Genomic DNA, 17815 nt, shown 5'->3' with positions numbered 1-17815 from the left:
TTTTTACAAATATTTCTCAAGTGCTGTTTAAAAAAAAAAAAACTCTTTAAAAGTATTTTTTTCCTTTGCCATAATGACAGAAGATAATTTAATTAGTTATTTTGAAAGATACAGTATTAAGTTTTAAGTGTATTTATAGGCTTAATTAGGCTAATGGTCAAGTTAGGTTATCAAAGAACTATTTCTTAAGTCAATAATATCGACCTTAAAATTATATATAAAAAAAAAACTTAAAAATAATAAGAATTAAGAAATAAGACTTTCTCTTGTTGAAGAAAATGATAGAAGGAAATGCTATGTGAAAAATGTTGTACTTTAAGCATCACTAAAGAAATATTTGGAAAAGAAGGAATAATAATTTAGCCTTCTGTACATGTATCAATTTAGTGATGCATGTTTGTCATCTTCCACTAGAGGGCGAGGTTACAACAGAATAAATGCATACTGTTTGAAATGGGTGAATGACTTTCAAAATGCTGTTAATTTCCCTGCACAAAGCAAACAGAGGGCAGAATAATCAAAGTTATCCAACATGCAATGAAAAAACAGTAACTATGAGCTATAACAGGTAAAGAGGAAATCATATATATACACTTATATTCACAATAAGTTAAATTAAGTGAACGATGTTGCTCTTTGCTCTTGGTGCGGTTCCCTTTCACACTGCAAAGTTTTATAATCAGACCAAAAGAGCTACAACAAGTCATGTGTGAGTAAACTTTCCTCACATAGGTCAGAGTGTCAGGGTTTATTTACTGAGAGTCCCGCTCAGCTGTCAGGAGAGGTGGTGGTTTGGTGGTGTTTGACAAGGTGCGCGCGACGTGTCTGAAGAGAGAGGAGAGATGTGGTGGGGAGGGGTGCGGAAGGGCGCGTGACGTAGCTTATTTGAGGACCGGGAGGGAGACGCAAGATTACCGGGAGATTATCACTCGTTTGTGGGCATCCAGAGACTCGCAAAACTTTCTGCCCTACTCATAATTCTCTCTTCATATAGCTGTAAGCCTATTACATATCCATTAAACACTGTGATATAACTGCGCTCGGATCAGATCGCTTTCTCACTGCAATCGATTCGCTCCAGAGTTCGTTTCAATCGAGCCGAGACCACCTCATTCAAGCGATCGGAGCAATTGATTTGGCGCGAATCCGAGAGCGATTGGTGGTTTCACATACGCCAAACGATCCGCCCTAACTGGGCAAACGAGACAGGCTCCGAAACAAAAGTGTAGGTGTGAAAGCACCCTCAGTTAAGGATATAGCTACCGGGTGGAATTTCAGGATGCACCTAAAATGCTCCATAATCTAAAATGATCATAATCTTGATCCACAATTCCGATTTGTTGCCTATATCTGATTTGTTTGCCTGTCTGTTTACATGTTGTTTTAAATGTGACCCATATCCAATTCATGCGTTTACACTTGCCATAAAATTTACGATGTTGCGCATGCATAAAGGCAAGTTTTAGCATCTGTGCCATGATGATATATATAATCCATTAATAAATAATATTGTTTTGTTTGTGCTAAACATTGCGACCATCCACATAAAATATTCTTATTGTTTTGTTGCTGTCGTACCATGGATATTTTCTCAAATTGTCATTAAATGTGGAGCTAACAAATTACTAGGTAAAATAAGAATTTAATCGGTTGTCATCAGTTAAACAAGCTGAGTCCTTGCCAGAAGCGGCCCAGACTCTACACACAGACTCGGGCCAGATATGGTTAACAGGAATCATCACAAATGCTTGTGCGCGAGCGAGCTGCGGGCCATACTCGGCCGAGTCGGAGCCAGAGGTGCCGAAGGGCAGCCGAGCTCGGGCCTATTACTACCTGCTATCTGGGACTAGCCACGATGGAAGAAATTGTCTTGTTTTTAGCTGTGTGAAATATGCGAAGTGTTATATAAGCAGTGAATGGTTCAGTCCAGATTTACCCCTACACAGTTTATGTAATAGTATGGCCCTGATGTGTGAGTGTGTGTGTGTGTGTGTGTGTGTGTGTGTGTGTGTAGTTGAAGATGTAGCTTGAGAATAAAGTTGTTCTATGTGTAGCCTCAGTGCGTGTATTAATAGCGACAAAAAGCAAAAGCTACAATACAAAGTTCGCCCAACTTTAAAATGATTTTGAGGAGGAGGTGGGAAAGGGCCGTCATTGCAGCTTGTGCTTATGGTTTATATGCTGTATGAAGTCCTCCACCATTCAGAGGAATTTGTGGGTACGAGAGAGGTCTCAGGTCTGGTGGGATCAAATTGTGGCGACTGACCACTTTCCTCCTCTGTTTCCTCTGATATTGCTTACCGATTCAGCATCCCCACACACGCTCTTCTTTCTGTCATTAAACCGTGAAGCGCCACATTGTCGCAAGTTTAATGATGCACAGAACAAAATGCCTTAATAAATCTCTGATCTGCCTATTTACATGACAGTCGCATTGTTACATATCAGATCTATATCTGATTTATTTTCATATGAAGGAGGCCTGAAACTGTTCTCTGAATATCCAAATGCAAGTTTTTTTTTTTTTTTTCGAGTTTAAACAGCCATAGAACAGATCTGATCTGTCTCACACATGAGCAAAAAATCAGAATTGGGTCACAATTAACTGGCAGTGGAAATGGTGCCTTCAGTATGTCAACTTGTGAACAGCACAATATTTTGTCGTCAAGCTGTAATTGATGGTCAAGGGCATATGGCAACTTATTAACTTTTGTTGTTGATGAGGAAATCACCATTCCATGCTTCTGCTTAAATGCTCAATCATGATTTATTATCACTGTAGCATGACATTTTTACATGTTCAAGGCATCTTAGCCAAAGCCAAATATCCCTAACTTTTTGTGAGTAGTGTATATGTGAAAAAACAGAAGGTGGTCTAAACATCAGGAACCACACCCACATTAACAAGCATTAGAAGTGCACAGATGATTCTCCACTGCATTCAGATGTTTACAGTTCAACCTAGAACCATAAGATATATATAGACACGCTTAGTTTATTCATGAATTTCACATCATGGAGAGATGCTTTTTACTGATTCTGATAACAATACAAGGTAAATTTTCACTATGTTAACATACAATACATTTATAATTAACAGATATTAATCTTCAGAACATAGATTATTTTATAATACTGTTGTCACAAAAAAGGATTTAAGTCAAGTTTACAAGATATTTTCTTCCAGGTGTGTTTGCTGACAGCATTAAACCAAAAGGCAAAGATAAAATAATCAGAAGCGAAGGAGAGTCTGTGACACTGAGCTGCGAATATGAAACAAGCAGCAATAATGTAATGCTATACTGGTACAGACAATATACTAACAGAGAACCTCAGTTTTTGCTGCGTAAAGGAGCTCGATCAAGGAATGGACTTGATGACATACCAGACCGTCAGTTTGATTCGACTTCATCCCAAACCTCCACTGAACTCACTAATACTGGTGTAAGCCTGTCGGATTCAGCTCTCTATTATTGTGCAATAAGAGTTGGAGCCCAGTGATACAAAGTGCCTGTGAAGCTTTACAAAAACTCACACACACCATTATTGCTTTGAACAGTATTTAATCAACTAAAAAATCAACCCACAGCTGTACTTTATGTGAGCCACAAAACCTCTGAATAACAGGATAGAGGAACACCTGCTAAAATGTAAATTAATGAAAAGACTCATGAAATTAAAGCAAAAAAGCTGAAAATGTGACTTAAAATGTTCATGTTATTGATTTATTTCTTGGAAATCTGACCTTCAGAAGTAATTACTTGTCAATGAAAGTCAAATATACTGTATATGCACGTTCTTTCTACTGTAGTACCACAGTTGAATTTAAACTTAAAGGGTCACGAAACACCAAAACACATTTTTTGAGCTGTTGACAGTCGTATATGTGTCCCACACTGCAAAAAACACTATTAGGACACCTATATTTCACTAAAAAGTGTAAATTGGTTGTTTTTGCGTTATTTCAAGCAAATTCGTACTTCCTGTTTGAAATGAATTTTTGAAGCTGCGTCACGGTCATGACAAAATAGCGTTGTATTCCAGCGTGCAGACTGGACGTCTGTGCCAGTGTGTGTCTTATTACGTCTTACAGTGTGATGCATTAATGTATGAGTAAGGCTTGGTTCAAACCAATCAGCGCGCTCTATTGTGCAACTTCATTACTCATTCATTACTGTCAACAGTGTTTAGACAGCAGAGATGCCACGTTGTGTTGGCAAAACAAGCATGAAGTGTTGCTTTTATAGTTTGCTGCAGTTAAGTTTCGTTTTCATTTTCTCTCTGTAAGAGCTCAGACTCACGCAATGGATTAACAGTGTACGCGACGCTCGACAACAATAACTTGCGTGTCTAAGGAGGAACATTGTTTACCTGAGAGCTGTTTTCATCTGCAAACGCTGAGATCCGGATTCGCTTTAGTCTCCTCTTAATAAAGATGCGGCTCTTGTTGCTGGTGATTGTCCTGTCTCTACAGATTTGGTAAGTGAGCGAGCAGTGCTCTTTATTTATTCAGTTTGTTCGTATCGAACAAACTATTGCACCGAGTGTAAACATGTTAGCACCAAAACCAAACTTTAACCTCGTGTAGGGTTTTTACCGCATTTAGTGACCGGAATAACAAACGCGGCTTTCTGATGCTACCTGCCGTGTGCTACTAAGTTTCCGGGAAATGCGGAGGGTTTTTTTCTCTCATTCGCCGTGCGGTATCAAACATTGCATGAAAAATACACGCTTAGAGCAGTTCCTCGAATCAAATATCTTGTTTGTCGCAAGGGAGATGACTGAATTCCCTGAATGAAAGAGCCAAACTGCAGTTAAAGTCCACCATTTAATAATTTGGCAAATAATTCGACTACAGATGTCCATGTAGGTTAAACACTATCATTTTTCTCCTGTGTGTATGTGTGTGTATTTTGATTATGAAACTCGCGCGTGCCCAAATAGATACTCCCACACCATCCCACTTTTCTTCCTCCGACACTCCCCCCTAAACAGAGCTGGACATGCCCACTTTTCTGACTTTTTCCAAAGTAGAGGTGTGAAAACACCCTGCTGAAACGAGGGGGTTTCATGGCCCTTTAAGTACTAAATGAAGTGGCTGCTAGATATTGGAAAAATCTAACATTGAAATATTTTGTATTTCTGCGATATATATTGTGATATACTGCATCTGTACAATTCCAGCAAAAGATTGAATGGCACTATTTACAAATTTTATTTTAAGGTTCGATTCTTGCTCTTAGCAAACTATTATGACTTTTGCTTCAGTAAACTCCTAATTTGCTCCTTATTTATAGATATTAAAGGTGCTGTATGCAAGTTTTTGACTCTTCTAAAGCATAAAAATATCATATGTTTGCAGATATTTAAGAAACATGCCAAGTGAACATTCTTGTTTATCTGAAAAACAATGCTGAAACAAGCGGCAACCTCCCGCTCTCCCTCAGGAAGCCAAGCCTCTTTGTGTTCCTTCTTGACTTGAAGTGTTTACTTGCTGAGTCACTTCACTATAGCTACGTTTCTATCCAAAAATGCGAATGAACTTGTGTGAATAAAGCAGCGTTTCCATCCAACGAACAAAATGGTCACTTCCTGATTAACTGGCACCAAATATTAACAGTAAAAACTGAATTTGCTGCAGTAGGAGAAGCTGCGTCAATCTTCTCTTCATTCAACTGCACGAAAATATCAGAATTCGTAACATACTTTCAATATTACCTTTGCTTAAAAAGACCCGATCTAATCCTGTTTGATGTATATGGAATAAGCCTGCTCTAGAGCAGGTTTGAGCTACCAGAACTGTTGCTATGACAACAACTCTCGGATGAGTTTTAAAGAACGAAACAATCCTGGATCGAGACAAATCGTCTATAACCAAATCCAGCTAATTGAGTAAATCTACGTACAAAGAACGGACCCCTGATCTTAACCCGATGGATAACGAAGTGCAGAACACAGCAAACCAACTGGTCGGGCCGCTGCTGACAGACGAACCAAGGAAGCCCAACAGCCAGCCATTGGCTTGGTGTGTCCCGGCCTTTAAGCTTCTTTGACAATCTACAGTGTAAAGGCTATAGAACTAAAGATGACTTGAAATGTACTGTAAAAGACTGGTCCAGTGAAACATATTTTCTCCTTTGTCTTATAAAATGAGCTAATGGTCTGTGAGGTGTGCTTTTTTAAAAAGTAGTCCTGTTTTGCTTGCAAAATGCCATTTAGGTGTATTTATTATCCATGTTAGGCATTAATTAATCAAAACGTGTATCAGTGGTTGAAAAGAGGGTGGTGCCAAAAGGTGGAGCTTAAGATTCCTGTGAAAAACTAGTTCACTGATCAGCCTCACAGATCACTGAAACTAGAAGCAGCTACAGTACCATCATGTTCCCTTGTATCGTCATACTGCTGACTTTAACTGAAGGTAAACTTTTACATGCATTATGATATCTCTTTATCTGCTTTTAAACATGCTAAATAAGCTTTTGTTATAGGTAACCTTGCTAAAGATGTGATCACACCATACAGTGATGAAATTTTTGCCAGCGAGACTGAGAGTGTGAAATTCTCCTGTAACTACACTGGTTCTGTTGACGGTCTTCACTGGTATCGGCAGTATCCAGATTCACCACCACACTTTCTCATACTGGATTATTATGGGTCAATTACTCATGCGAATCCACCTATTGCTGGAATCTCCATTAAACACAGAAAAGACAACAGCAGTGTGGATCTGGAGATCTCCTCTGTTGCAGTGTCAGACTCTGCTGTGTATTACTGTGCTCTGCAGCCCACAGTGACAGGAAAACATTTCACATCATACAAAAACCTGACTGACAAGACACAGAAAGTATCAGTGTGATTCTGATGTTACATTCAAATCATTCTGATAAAAGTGTGTGTATGTACAGTATCATTTCTTTTCAATGAATGATTGTGATTATTTAAATAAATTTAAACAGAATGTTAAAGTGTATTCTCGGATACATCATACTGTTTGAAATAAAATCTAGACAAGTCAACAATTAACTTCATCTTTTTTCAGATTCACAAATGTTGAAATTTTCTTAAGTTTATGCATTGGATTATGGATAGTTGTCTAAAAAAAAAAAGTCACTAGAGGGCGCTGTACACAAAACATTTAAGAGAGGAATTCCAACTGCCTGTGTGAAATTCACATCTGCAATGAAAAACATCAATGCAATATACTCTGGGTGAAATAAAACCATCCAGATCTGTTTTCCATAATGTGAAATTTGCTGAAATCATATAATTTGTGGCAGATGTTTAAGAGCCTAAACTGATTTTTACTCTGAAATGAACTTGATCAATTAGCTATAAAAAAAGAATCAGCAACCAATGTGACTCTAGATTCTACAAAGCTACAGTTAAAAACTTTCTATACTTCCACATCCGCTTGTTAAGTGTGATGTCACACAAAGCGACTTCCAGGTCCAAGCACTATACATACCAAACTGTATGGGAAGACTCATCAAATGTGATAACAAACATTTACAAAGAGATGCATTACTTTCGAAAATCACAATTGCAACATATATATCCATACCCAATATCTGATGGAAAGTGATACATTATTTTACAAATTGTAAAAATATTGGTGTCTGTGATGCAGCAAGCCCAGAAACTTGAGATGTGTACACTATGATTTATATTAAATTCACTTTAATGTGTGATAAGACTAAAATGTGGTCATAAATAAATATTTTCTCAATTTAAACCAGTAGTGGCTGGGACCCGGAAACAGTATTCCATACATCACGACTTAACAAATGGATAGTAGCATTAAAGTTACAACAAAAGTCACACTTGCTGGAATGCTTGATTTGTAGTGGAAGATGCTTATTCAACAGCAAATAATAAATATTGTTAAATTGGAAATCCCTTCTGCCAACCGGTCTCTGTTGAAAGATGTAATGTTTTTTTTTTTTACATTTAGAAAAAATTAAATACTCAATTAGAGACTCTGTTGACTCTTTTCTCTATATTAAAGAGCCATGAAACCCCCTCTTTCAGTTCAAGTCTACTCCAGAACTAAAAAAAAAAAAAACTTCATAATGGCCGTGGAGCGTTGTGAGCAGAGGGAGAAGTGGCCGGGAAAAAAGAGAGAAGCGAACAACTGTTGTCAGTTGGCTCACAAAATAGGAACCGTGAGACCCATGACTTTATAGCTTACAAAAGTTTAAATGCAAAGAAATAGATAGTAAGTAATTTAGTGTCCTGCTACATTTGTTATTCGTAATTTCACATACAAATGACTACAATTTGTTATATCATTTAAAAGATAATCGTGTTTATGCAAACATTATAAATGAGGAGGACTTCTCCCCTCCTAATTCCCTGGGCCTGAATGCAGACACAGTGGATAGCAGTGGAACAGGTCTCTTGCCCTGTCTACTCAACCATTAACCCTGCCGGTAATCCAGAGAATTTAAGAACACGGCTGCACTGCAATGTGTCTGAATGGTAATGAACTCAACTGATAAAAGACAAAGTCCGCCCTTCTCCAATTCTTGTACAGCTCTCCTGACAAAAAAAATGCTTGCTGCAAACTAACAGCTTTGCTGTATCTGTCCTGACTGCATAGTGAGGAAAAACATGCAACTAACTCTGTGCATCATGGAAACAAACACATACAACCCATAGAGCGTCGACACGGTATCACCCAGTCATTGGGCTTCACAGCTTGGCAGGTCTGTCTTGCCTTTGGAAAGCACATGCTCTCATGAATATAAAGCGGAGGATAAGACAACTCTGCTATGAATAATAATGAGAAACTGACACGTCATCACTCCACTAGTGAATGCGCGCTGTCACTGATTTTAATCATACCCCAAAAATTCTTTTAAACCCGGAAGATGAAATTAGCTGACAAAAGCTCAAAATTATCTAGTTTACCCTATAATCCGCTTGTTAAGTGGTGAAGTGTTTGTGACGTATGTAGTACTGTTTCCAGGTCCAAGCCACCAGTCATTTGAGTGAAGAAATAATTTGTTTATGATTACGTTTTATTCCTATCACACAATAAAGTTAATTTTATATAAAGTCATGGTGTACACAACAATCTCTGGGCTTGCTGCATAACAAATAACCAGAATATTAACAATTTATAAAAAAATTAATCACTTTCTGGCCATTGGATATTAAGCATGGACAAATATATTGCGATCGTGACTTTCGAAAGTATTAAATTGCTTTGTAAACGTTTATCATTACCATTTCTTGAGTCTCCCATTACAGTTGAATGGAGCGCTTGGACCCGGAAGCCGCTCCGCGTGACATCACACTTAACAAGCGGATTAAAGCTAACAGGTGCCAACGTTGTCTTAATTGATGCTCTACACAAACAAAACTGATAATTTTTTTTTTAAGTACCCCAGGGTGTCTTGAACCTTTAAGACTTTGCCTTCCATGTAGATCCCGCCTCTTTCTTTTTTTTCTATGTGGGGTAATAAGGGTGATGTCTTGATTATTTATTTAATTATAGTAAATTATCACTTTGATTGTTTAAAAACACAGATTGTACTATTTTTCACGCCATGTACTGCTATCTACAAATCTGCTTAATAATGAAAAATAAATGTTAAAAATAAGCAAAAATAAAGTTGATATTTATACACCCAAGGAACAATTGTCAGATTTGAATAAGTAGATGTTCAGTAAAGATGATCTAAATAAACCACACCCACATTACAGCATCACAACGGTTTTAACTTCAGTTTATAAAGCCGGTTAGTAAACTGTTTCAAGATGGAGGGATGCTTTCTATTGATTCTCATATCAGCATCAGGTATATCATATTTATTCTACATAGACTCATCATTTAATTTGCATTAAAATGTTTCGACCATGCTCATATTTTCTAATATTATGATATTTAATATTGTAAGTAACATTCATTAAGTTTCAGTAAATGTTATTGTCAGCTTGTGAAACTTGTCCAATCCTCTTGCAGGTGTTTTGTCTGACAGCATTCAACCAACAGACAAGAAAACTAATACTGACACAAAAGAAGAAGAGCATGTAACACTGAGCTGCTCATATGATACAAGGAGCGAGTATGTCTATCTCTACTGGTACAGACAATATCCTAATAGAGAACCAGAATATTTACTGCGTAAAGGTGCCCGTTCGTGGAGCAGTTACAATAATATGCCAGATCCTCAGTTTCAGGCGACTTCATCCCAAACCTCCACTGAACTCACTATTACTGCTGTAACTCTGTCAGATTCAGCTCTCTATTATTGTGCTCTAAGAGTTGAAGCCCAGTGATACAAAATGCATGAAAGGCTTTACAAAAACTCATTCAGAAAAAATGCTTTGAACAACAAATATCAAACCACAGTGTCTTCATAAACCACACAGCATCAAATTGCAAGATATGGTAACACCTGCTGGATATATACAGTTGCATTTTACCTCAAACTAGAGGTAAAATTAGGTAATTTTAGTGGTAAGAAGCTTTATACTGTATATTAGTAGCACAACTCTGATTATTAACAGTATAAATATTGAGTGGCATATTGTACGCTTTAAAAACAATGAACAGCTGTTATTTGCTCTCCCAATGCAAATAGTACTATATGCCACAGTCTGTGTTTCTATACAAATCAACTAAGTGAATGTTTTAGTACTTCACTTGAACAATTATTCCTGACTAAATAAGCTATATATAATTAAAAAAAATCCACATGATTATTTTTATTTTTATGCATAGCATAATGATTCACTTCAAGACATATCAGCCAATAATCACGACCCACCAATTATTTACTATTGCAGTTTTTACTGCATTACCACAGTATTGTGATGAAGTAAAATGGTGAGATAAATACTCAGGTTAGGGCTGTAGTCAACAAAAGTCCAAAAAGTTGAGTCCAAGAAAAGTCCAAATAGGTCTCATTTCAAGTCTTAGTGGATAGTACAATTCATTGATTATTATTATTTGTAACAATAAAAAATGATGAGCAGAGTAACAATATGCAGGATAAAATGGGGCAATTTATTTATGGTATATCAATTTTACTATTTGCATAAACTTTTACAAAGAAAGAAAGATAGAAATATTATAAAAGTGTGTCACCTTTTGGTTGATCATCATAACTTTATGAGTTTTAATCTTCTGTTAAACAAAATATTATGCTGAAAACCTGTAACAACTGACTTTTACAGTATTTGTTTTTCTATGGAAGTCAATGCTTACAGGTTTTCAGCTTTCTTTAAAATATATTCTTTAGTGTTCAACAGAAGAAAGAAACTCAAAGGCTTGGAACCATTTGAAGTTGAATAAATGGTGAGTGAAATTCCAATATTGATCTCTTTACCTTATGATTACAGTATGACAGTACAGTAGCAGTGTTGCTAACATCTCACCAGTCCAGACCAAGGTTTGTGAGAAACAGAAAAAAAATGTAACTCTGTCCTGTAAATACTTTTCAGCCAATATCCTGGTTATTGGCAAAACCAATATTTGATTTTCAGATAAAGTGAATGTAGAGAACACCTATGTGTATCTGGAGATCTCCCCCTGTTAAAGTGACAGACTCTGCTCTTTACAACTGTGCCATGGAGCCCGCACTGACTAGAAACAGAACAACACCGTATTAAAATACATTTAAAATATGCTGTCTGCAAGTCAAAGGAAGTCAACAGTGTGGAAATAAGTGCTCTATATACCACACCCACATTTACACACATTCAAATTGCACAAAGGACTCTCCACTGCACTCATACATGTATGCTTTAACTTCATTTCATAAACTACAGGATAACAATAATACATTTGTTATCATGGAAAGAAGCATTTTACTGATTTTTCTAACAATACCAGGTAAAACAAACTTCAAAATTCCTGCACTAAACTAAAATATATTGAGGATTCAAAGTGTTCATTACTGTAAGTTCAAATTTAGTCAATAAAATTCAAGTTAGAATCCTGGCATCGTATATTATTCACAGCACTGAATTTACATGGGCAGCAGTTTAATTCTCCTTATATTGAATATAATTTATTCTTTTGCAGGTGTGTTTGCTGACAGCCTTCAACCGAAGGACAAGGACAAAATAATCAGCGAAGGACAGTCTGTGACACTGAGCTGCACATATGATACAAGCAGCAGTTATGTTTATCTCTATTGGTACAAACATAACATAAAGGGAGAACCTAAATTCGTACTGTGTAAAGGTGCCCGATCCCGAAGTGATAGACAGTATATACCAAACCGTCAGTTTGATTCAATTACATCCCAAACCTCCACTGACCTCATTATTAAAAGTGTAACACTGTCAGATTCAGCTCTCTATTATTGTGCTCTATTAGTTGAAGCCCAGTGATACAAAATGCCTGAGAGGATTTACAAAAACTCACACAAAATAAGTGCTTTGATGCCATTTTTAATCAGCTAAAAATCAAACCACAGTTGTAATTTGCAAGCCACAAAACCTCTGAATAACAGGATACAATAACACCTGCTACAAAAGAACTGTAATTAATGAAATTAGGCATAATTCAAAATTAATATTTATTAACATGAAAAAACAACTATTAAAGTGTATTAAAGTGTAATTTTCATTTTAAATGTTTTAATTTCAAGAGATGGCGATTAACTGTACCCTTATACTATGAAATACATATTAAAAATAAATTAAATTAAAATCATTATAATAATAAAGTTTATTGATGAATAAAAACAACTAAACATTTAAGGATCTTTTAATAAATGTCTTGAAAGAACATCACATATGGGCTTTTCATACAGTACAACAGTAGAACATTATAAATGTATGCTTTAAAAAAAAATCCTACTTCCATGACGTCTGACGCCACCTGCAGGAAATCATATTAAGAGTCTGCTCGCGGATGTAATGCTGCTGACAAAGAGACAACATCACTTGTACCAGCATTTAAACTCCGTTCAAGACATTCAAAGATCACCATCCTGAAGAAACCCTGAACATTCACACTCATCTGGTCATGGAAAGAGTCTGTCAACAAATCAAGATATATCTACTGCTGATTATTCTCATTGCATCAGGTACAATCAACAATTCCAATACATTAGCATAATTGTTTTGTTCTTTCAATATAAATATCCACAACTTAACAATTGAAAACATATCTTATTAATCATTTTCATCCAGGTGCAATGTGTCAAGATCAGATTGGACCAAGCAGAACCAGTGTCACGAGTACAGAAGGAGATTCGGTCAATCTGGAGTGTTCATACGACTCAAGCATCAACAATGTCTTCCTATATTGGTACAGAAAATACTCTAATGCACAGCCACAATATATACTTCTGAAAGGCGGCCGATCACAGACATATGAGGACATACCAGACCGGGCTAAATTTGGATCAGCTACGTCGCAGAAATCTACTACACTGACCATTAAAAGTGTGACTGTGTCAGATTCAGCTCTCTATTATTGTGCTCTAAGAGTAGGAGCCCAGTGATACAAAGTATATGAGAGGCTTTACAAAAACTTACAGGGGTAAATCTTTATTTGAAGAGGATGTTATCAAATAATAAGAAGCCGCATCTGTGTTTTTATAAACCACCATAGTGTTAAACTGCAGAAAACGACAACACCTGCAGGAAGCAAATAAACAGTTGCATGTACACTACAGCAAATGAAATCTGGAATACAATAATGATGATCAACTGAGAAGCTCCAAAGTAATGTAAAAAAGGGAAAAACATTATTTGGATTTAAAGCACATTATTAAACCATCTTTTGCCAAATGCATTTGACTGTTCCAGTATCCATATCTGTGGGTTTCCTTTTTTTTTTTTTTTCTACAATATTTTTTATTTTAAATACATAAAATGAAGCTATATTAGTTCATTAAGTTAAATCTGTTCTAACCATTTGATCTTTTTAGCTTGTGTACTACACTGTAAAAAATTCTGGGTTCCACACAATTCCCTTATGTCGTCCCTAACACAAACATTTATAAAATTAAGTTGATTGTTCATAAAACTAAATAATTATGCTGCTTCAGTTCATTTGAAATAAGCAGTTTAAACAAACAGCAAAAATATTTTTTGAGTGTATAGGGCTGCACAGATTTTGAAAAAATTAACATTGCAATATTTTGTTATTCTGTGATTATAGATAAATACAGTTTCACCAGATGACTTGAATATCTCTATTTGGAAAGAGTTTTACAGTTTTAAATTGATTGAGATGATTCTGTAGGGCAATACATCCCCATAAAATAAAAAGATTTTTATGGTTTTCCGATGAGTCTCAACAGTAAGTAGGTACAGTAACTGAATAATCAAAGGCAAACTATTGCGTAGTCTTCCTTTTATAAAAGAAATACAACAAAATTAATTCCTATTAAAGTTACACACGGCACAATTTCTTAGGCCTGAATGAGTTTAAAACCCTCACACAGTCACAGGCCTCAAAACACATGCAAATGATAAATTATAATCCAGACTCTACAGACAGCAGATCCTGAGATGTGACTATGAGCAATGATCACACGTTGATATTGATGCTGCAAAGATATATTGTGCAGCCCGATGGTGTACTTACTAAACCATTTTCCCCAAATGTTTAGAAGAATCTTTAAAAAGAGGTCATTTCAGGGGTCATAAAGTTTATATATTACCAGTGCAGTTCAGATTAGCTAAATGCAAATATAATTTCCTAACAAATCCAATGTATAGTTTTTTTTCAGTGTGTGTTTTTAAATAAATCAATTCAGTGAATGATTGATTCAGTGACTCTTTCATAAAAACAGTTGGTTGCTTGATTCCTGAATGAATGTGTTTTTTGAATGATTCGAAAAAACATTTAGGACAAATCAGTTGAATTACACTATTCACTTTAATGTCATACTACTGGTTCTGTGTTTGGACTGATTATCATGTGGCAACAGACCATTCTTCATGACAAGCCAATCAGAAACTATCAGTGATGCATTTATAAGAAGCTGACTGAACGATCTAAATATGAACTACACAATTTCTTGGTATGACTACTGTACTCAAGTTAGAGATGACATCACTTCTCATCGCTCTCACATTTCTGGCAGGTACAAATGACTGCTTGCTCAGCATCAAACAAAACATTTAGCATTTTCCTGTATTATTTCCTTGATTTATTTCTTCTTGTTATCATTATTATTATTATTTTTTTTTGTAGAAATCACTTTCTGTGCTCATATTGCACCAAACACAAAATTCGTCATTGGTAGAGAGGGGGAATCTGCAACTCTCTCATGCCTGTATGAATCCAGCAGCTCCCATGTGTTGCTCTTCTGGGGCAGGATACTCCCAAAACAGGCACCTGAGTTTTTACTGCTCAAGGGTGCACGATCCGAGACACAATTTCAAAGCGTAGATCCTCGATACGATTCTGCCACTTCAAAGACCGCCACTTTTCTGATCATTAACAATCTAACACTGGAGGACAAGGCTTCCTACTACTGTGTGCTGGAAGAACACAGTGATGAAAATTATTCATAAGGCTGTACAAAAACTCAGTGTTGAAACCTGTGGTCTTATGAACCGCAAAATACTGTAGTTTCCTTCCTTTCAGTAAATAATATTGGTAGTGGCAAGAGATGTGGTTACACCTGGCAAATGAAGATAATAAAATGACAGTGTGAGGCAATATCACTAACTGGCTACTTCATTGATATTCAAACATCTTCAAACAACGTCAGACTGTTCAAACTGCTCAAATTGCATACAGGCTATAAGGGGGCGGAGCTTCCACAAAGGATTATAGACCTGTAACTTTTTTTTTTATGTTATTGTGCTCCGAGTCAAATCACAATGTTGCTGTTTTTTGTTATTTGGATCCTAATACATGCAGGTGGGTGCATTTTCTTTCAGTAACTCCTTTCCAATACAGTTAAATTAGCTAAGATTAGTAAACAATAAGTAACAATAAAACATGCACCTAAAGAAATTATAAAACTTTTACTCATGTTAAAATCATAGTTTTGTCCATTAATTTCTTATAGAACTAAAACTAACTACTTTTAATAGTAAAAACTACTACAACAAATACACTGAGAACGTTGTTAACTAAAGAGACCTGGTTAATATTGGTTATTTTATGAACTAATTTAATTATACACTGTAAATCATTTTTAAATTGAGTAAACCTATTGCCTTAAAAGTGACAAGTTGTCATTACTTAAAGCGAGTTAACCCATTGTAACGTAAAGCATTTAAGTTGACCTAAATAAATGTTTATAATTATGCACAATTTCATTTAATTTATTTTATGGCAAGTTAATTTCATTTTCTTTTTAAAGTCCCCTAATAACTTTAAAAGCAACAAGTAAGTTTTACTCACTAAGTCAACTAATTGCTTTTTACAGTTTAAGGACATTGTTGTAAAATATTATGGTTAAATCTACTATATGTAATGAGTCCGCTAACTTTAATGAAACATTTTTAGTGTTAAATATTAGTTCATGGATGAACTGAAGTCTAAAACTCAAATGATTTTGCTATAAAAGTGCGTTAAATTCTTTAATAACAAACTGTGCATGATTTTACTAAAAAATGTGCTTCACAATGCCAAATGAGTGCTCAATGTAATGAATTTCTCTTGCTTTTCATTTTTAAGATGTCACTCATGCAGATGCAATTACCCCAGACCGCCCTGAAGTGAATGTTAATGAGACCGAAAGCATAACGTTATCCTGTCAATATTCCTCAGCATTCAGTCTCCACTGGTATCGACAGCATGATGCATCCGGTCCTCAGTTCCTCATGCTCATCCAACAAAGCACTGGACAAATGATACAGCGTTCAGACGACAGGCTGTCAGGAAAACTTAACAAAGAGAAAAACCGTGTAGATCTGCAAATCTCCTCTTCCACCATAAAAGACTCTGCGCTGTATTTCTGTGCTCTGCAGCCCACAGTGACAGGAAATCAAATATTACTGTACAAAAACCTGCCGGCTTGAGTTTATTGTGCTCATGTGTTGCTCTCAAAATGTGGGAGGAGCTTCAAACCCCTTAAAGATCAAGTGCTATCACAGACTAGTCATTATAGCATAATGCTGCTCACCACAACTATCCTGCTCTGTGTTATCAGCAGTGAGTATATCTCAATATTGCTTTTGAATCAAACATAATTATGCCATTTGTTTATAAAAATAAACAGAGACTTCCTAAATGATGTACTAAATTATTTTATATTATATTAATAAAAATAATTATCATTATTATCACTATTTTAGAATTTTAAATATTTTTCATACTTTTATTGTATTTTTATTATATTAAAAATTTAATATTATTACAGATATTATTATTATTATATTTTATTTTTTATTATATTATTATATATTATATTATATTAAAGTTAAATTAGTTGTTGTATGTCAGAGTCTGTGTCATCTATCACCATTTTGTTTTTCAGGTGGAAAGTCTGATAGTCCCATCACATCAGATCAGACTGAGGTCTTTCCTAGGGAGAATGCCAATGTCACTTTGTCCTGCAGTTACTCATCAGCAATCAGTCTGCATTGGTACCGCCATTTACCCAGATCAGCACCTGAATTTCTTCTATTAGTTCTGCAAACCACTGGACGGGTCCAGACTGCACAGAATCTGGATTCTCGGTTTGAGGCAATGCTGAATGAAAAGAAAAACAAAGTTCATCTGATCATCTCCTCTGTCAAAGTGACAGATTCAGCACTGTATTACTGTGCTATGGAGCCCACAGTGACAGGAAACACAACAACACTGTACAAAAACTTGCTTGTGCAGAAGAAAAGTGAAAAAACACATCACAAATAGTTCCTTTTCACATATAAATGTTTT

General features: G+C 35.8%; 1 long non-coding RNA gene and 1 gene segment (V, D, J or C); one reads left to right on the top strand and one right to left on the bottom strand.

Moving 5' to 3' along the window:
- The window catches only part of LOC141378436 (uncharacterized), a 373512-nt gene that overhangs the window by 276627 nt on the left and 79070 nt on the right, over positions 1–17815 (bottom strand). The window lies entirely within an intron of this gene.
- On the top strand, positions 5987–7017 carry LOC137487477 (T cell receptor alpha variable 9-2-like). The segment is given in 2 exon segments: positions 5987–6418; positions 6489–7017. Coding segments are annotated over 2 exon segments (408 nt in total).

This window comes from Danio rerio, chromosome 2 (assembly GCF_049306965.1).
Source record: "Danio rerio strain Tuebingen ecotype United States chromosome 2, GRCz12tu, whole genome shotgun sequence".
NCBI lineage: Eukaryota > Metazoa > Chordata > Actinopteri > Cypriniformes > Danionidae > Danio > Danio rerio.
This window is presented reverse-complemented; position numbering and strand designations above follow the sequence as displayed.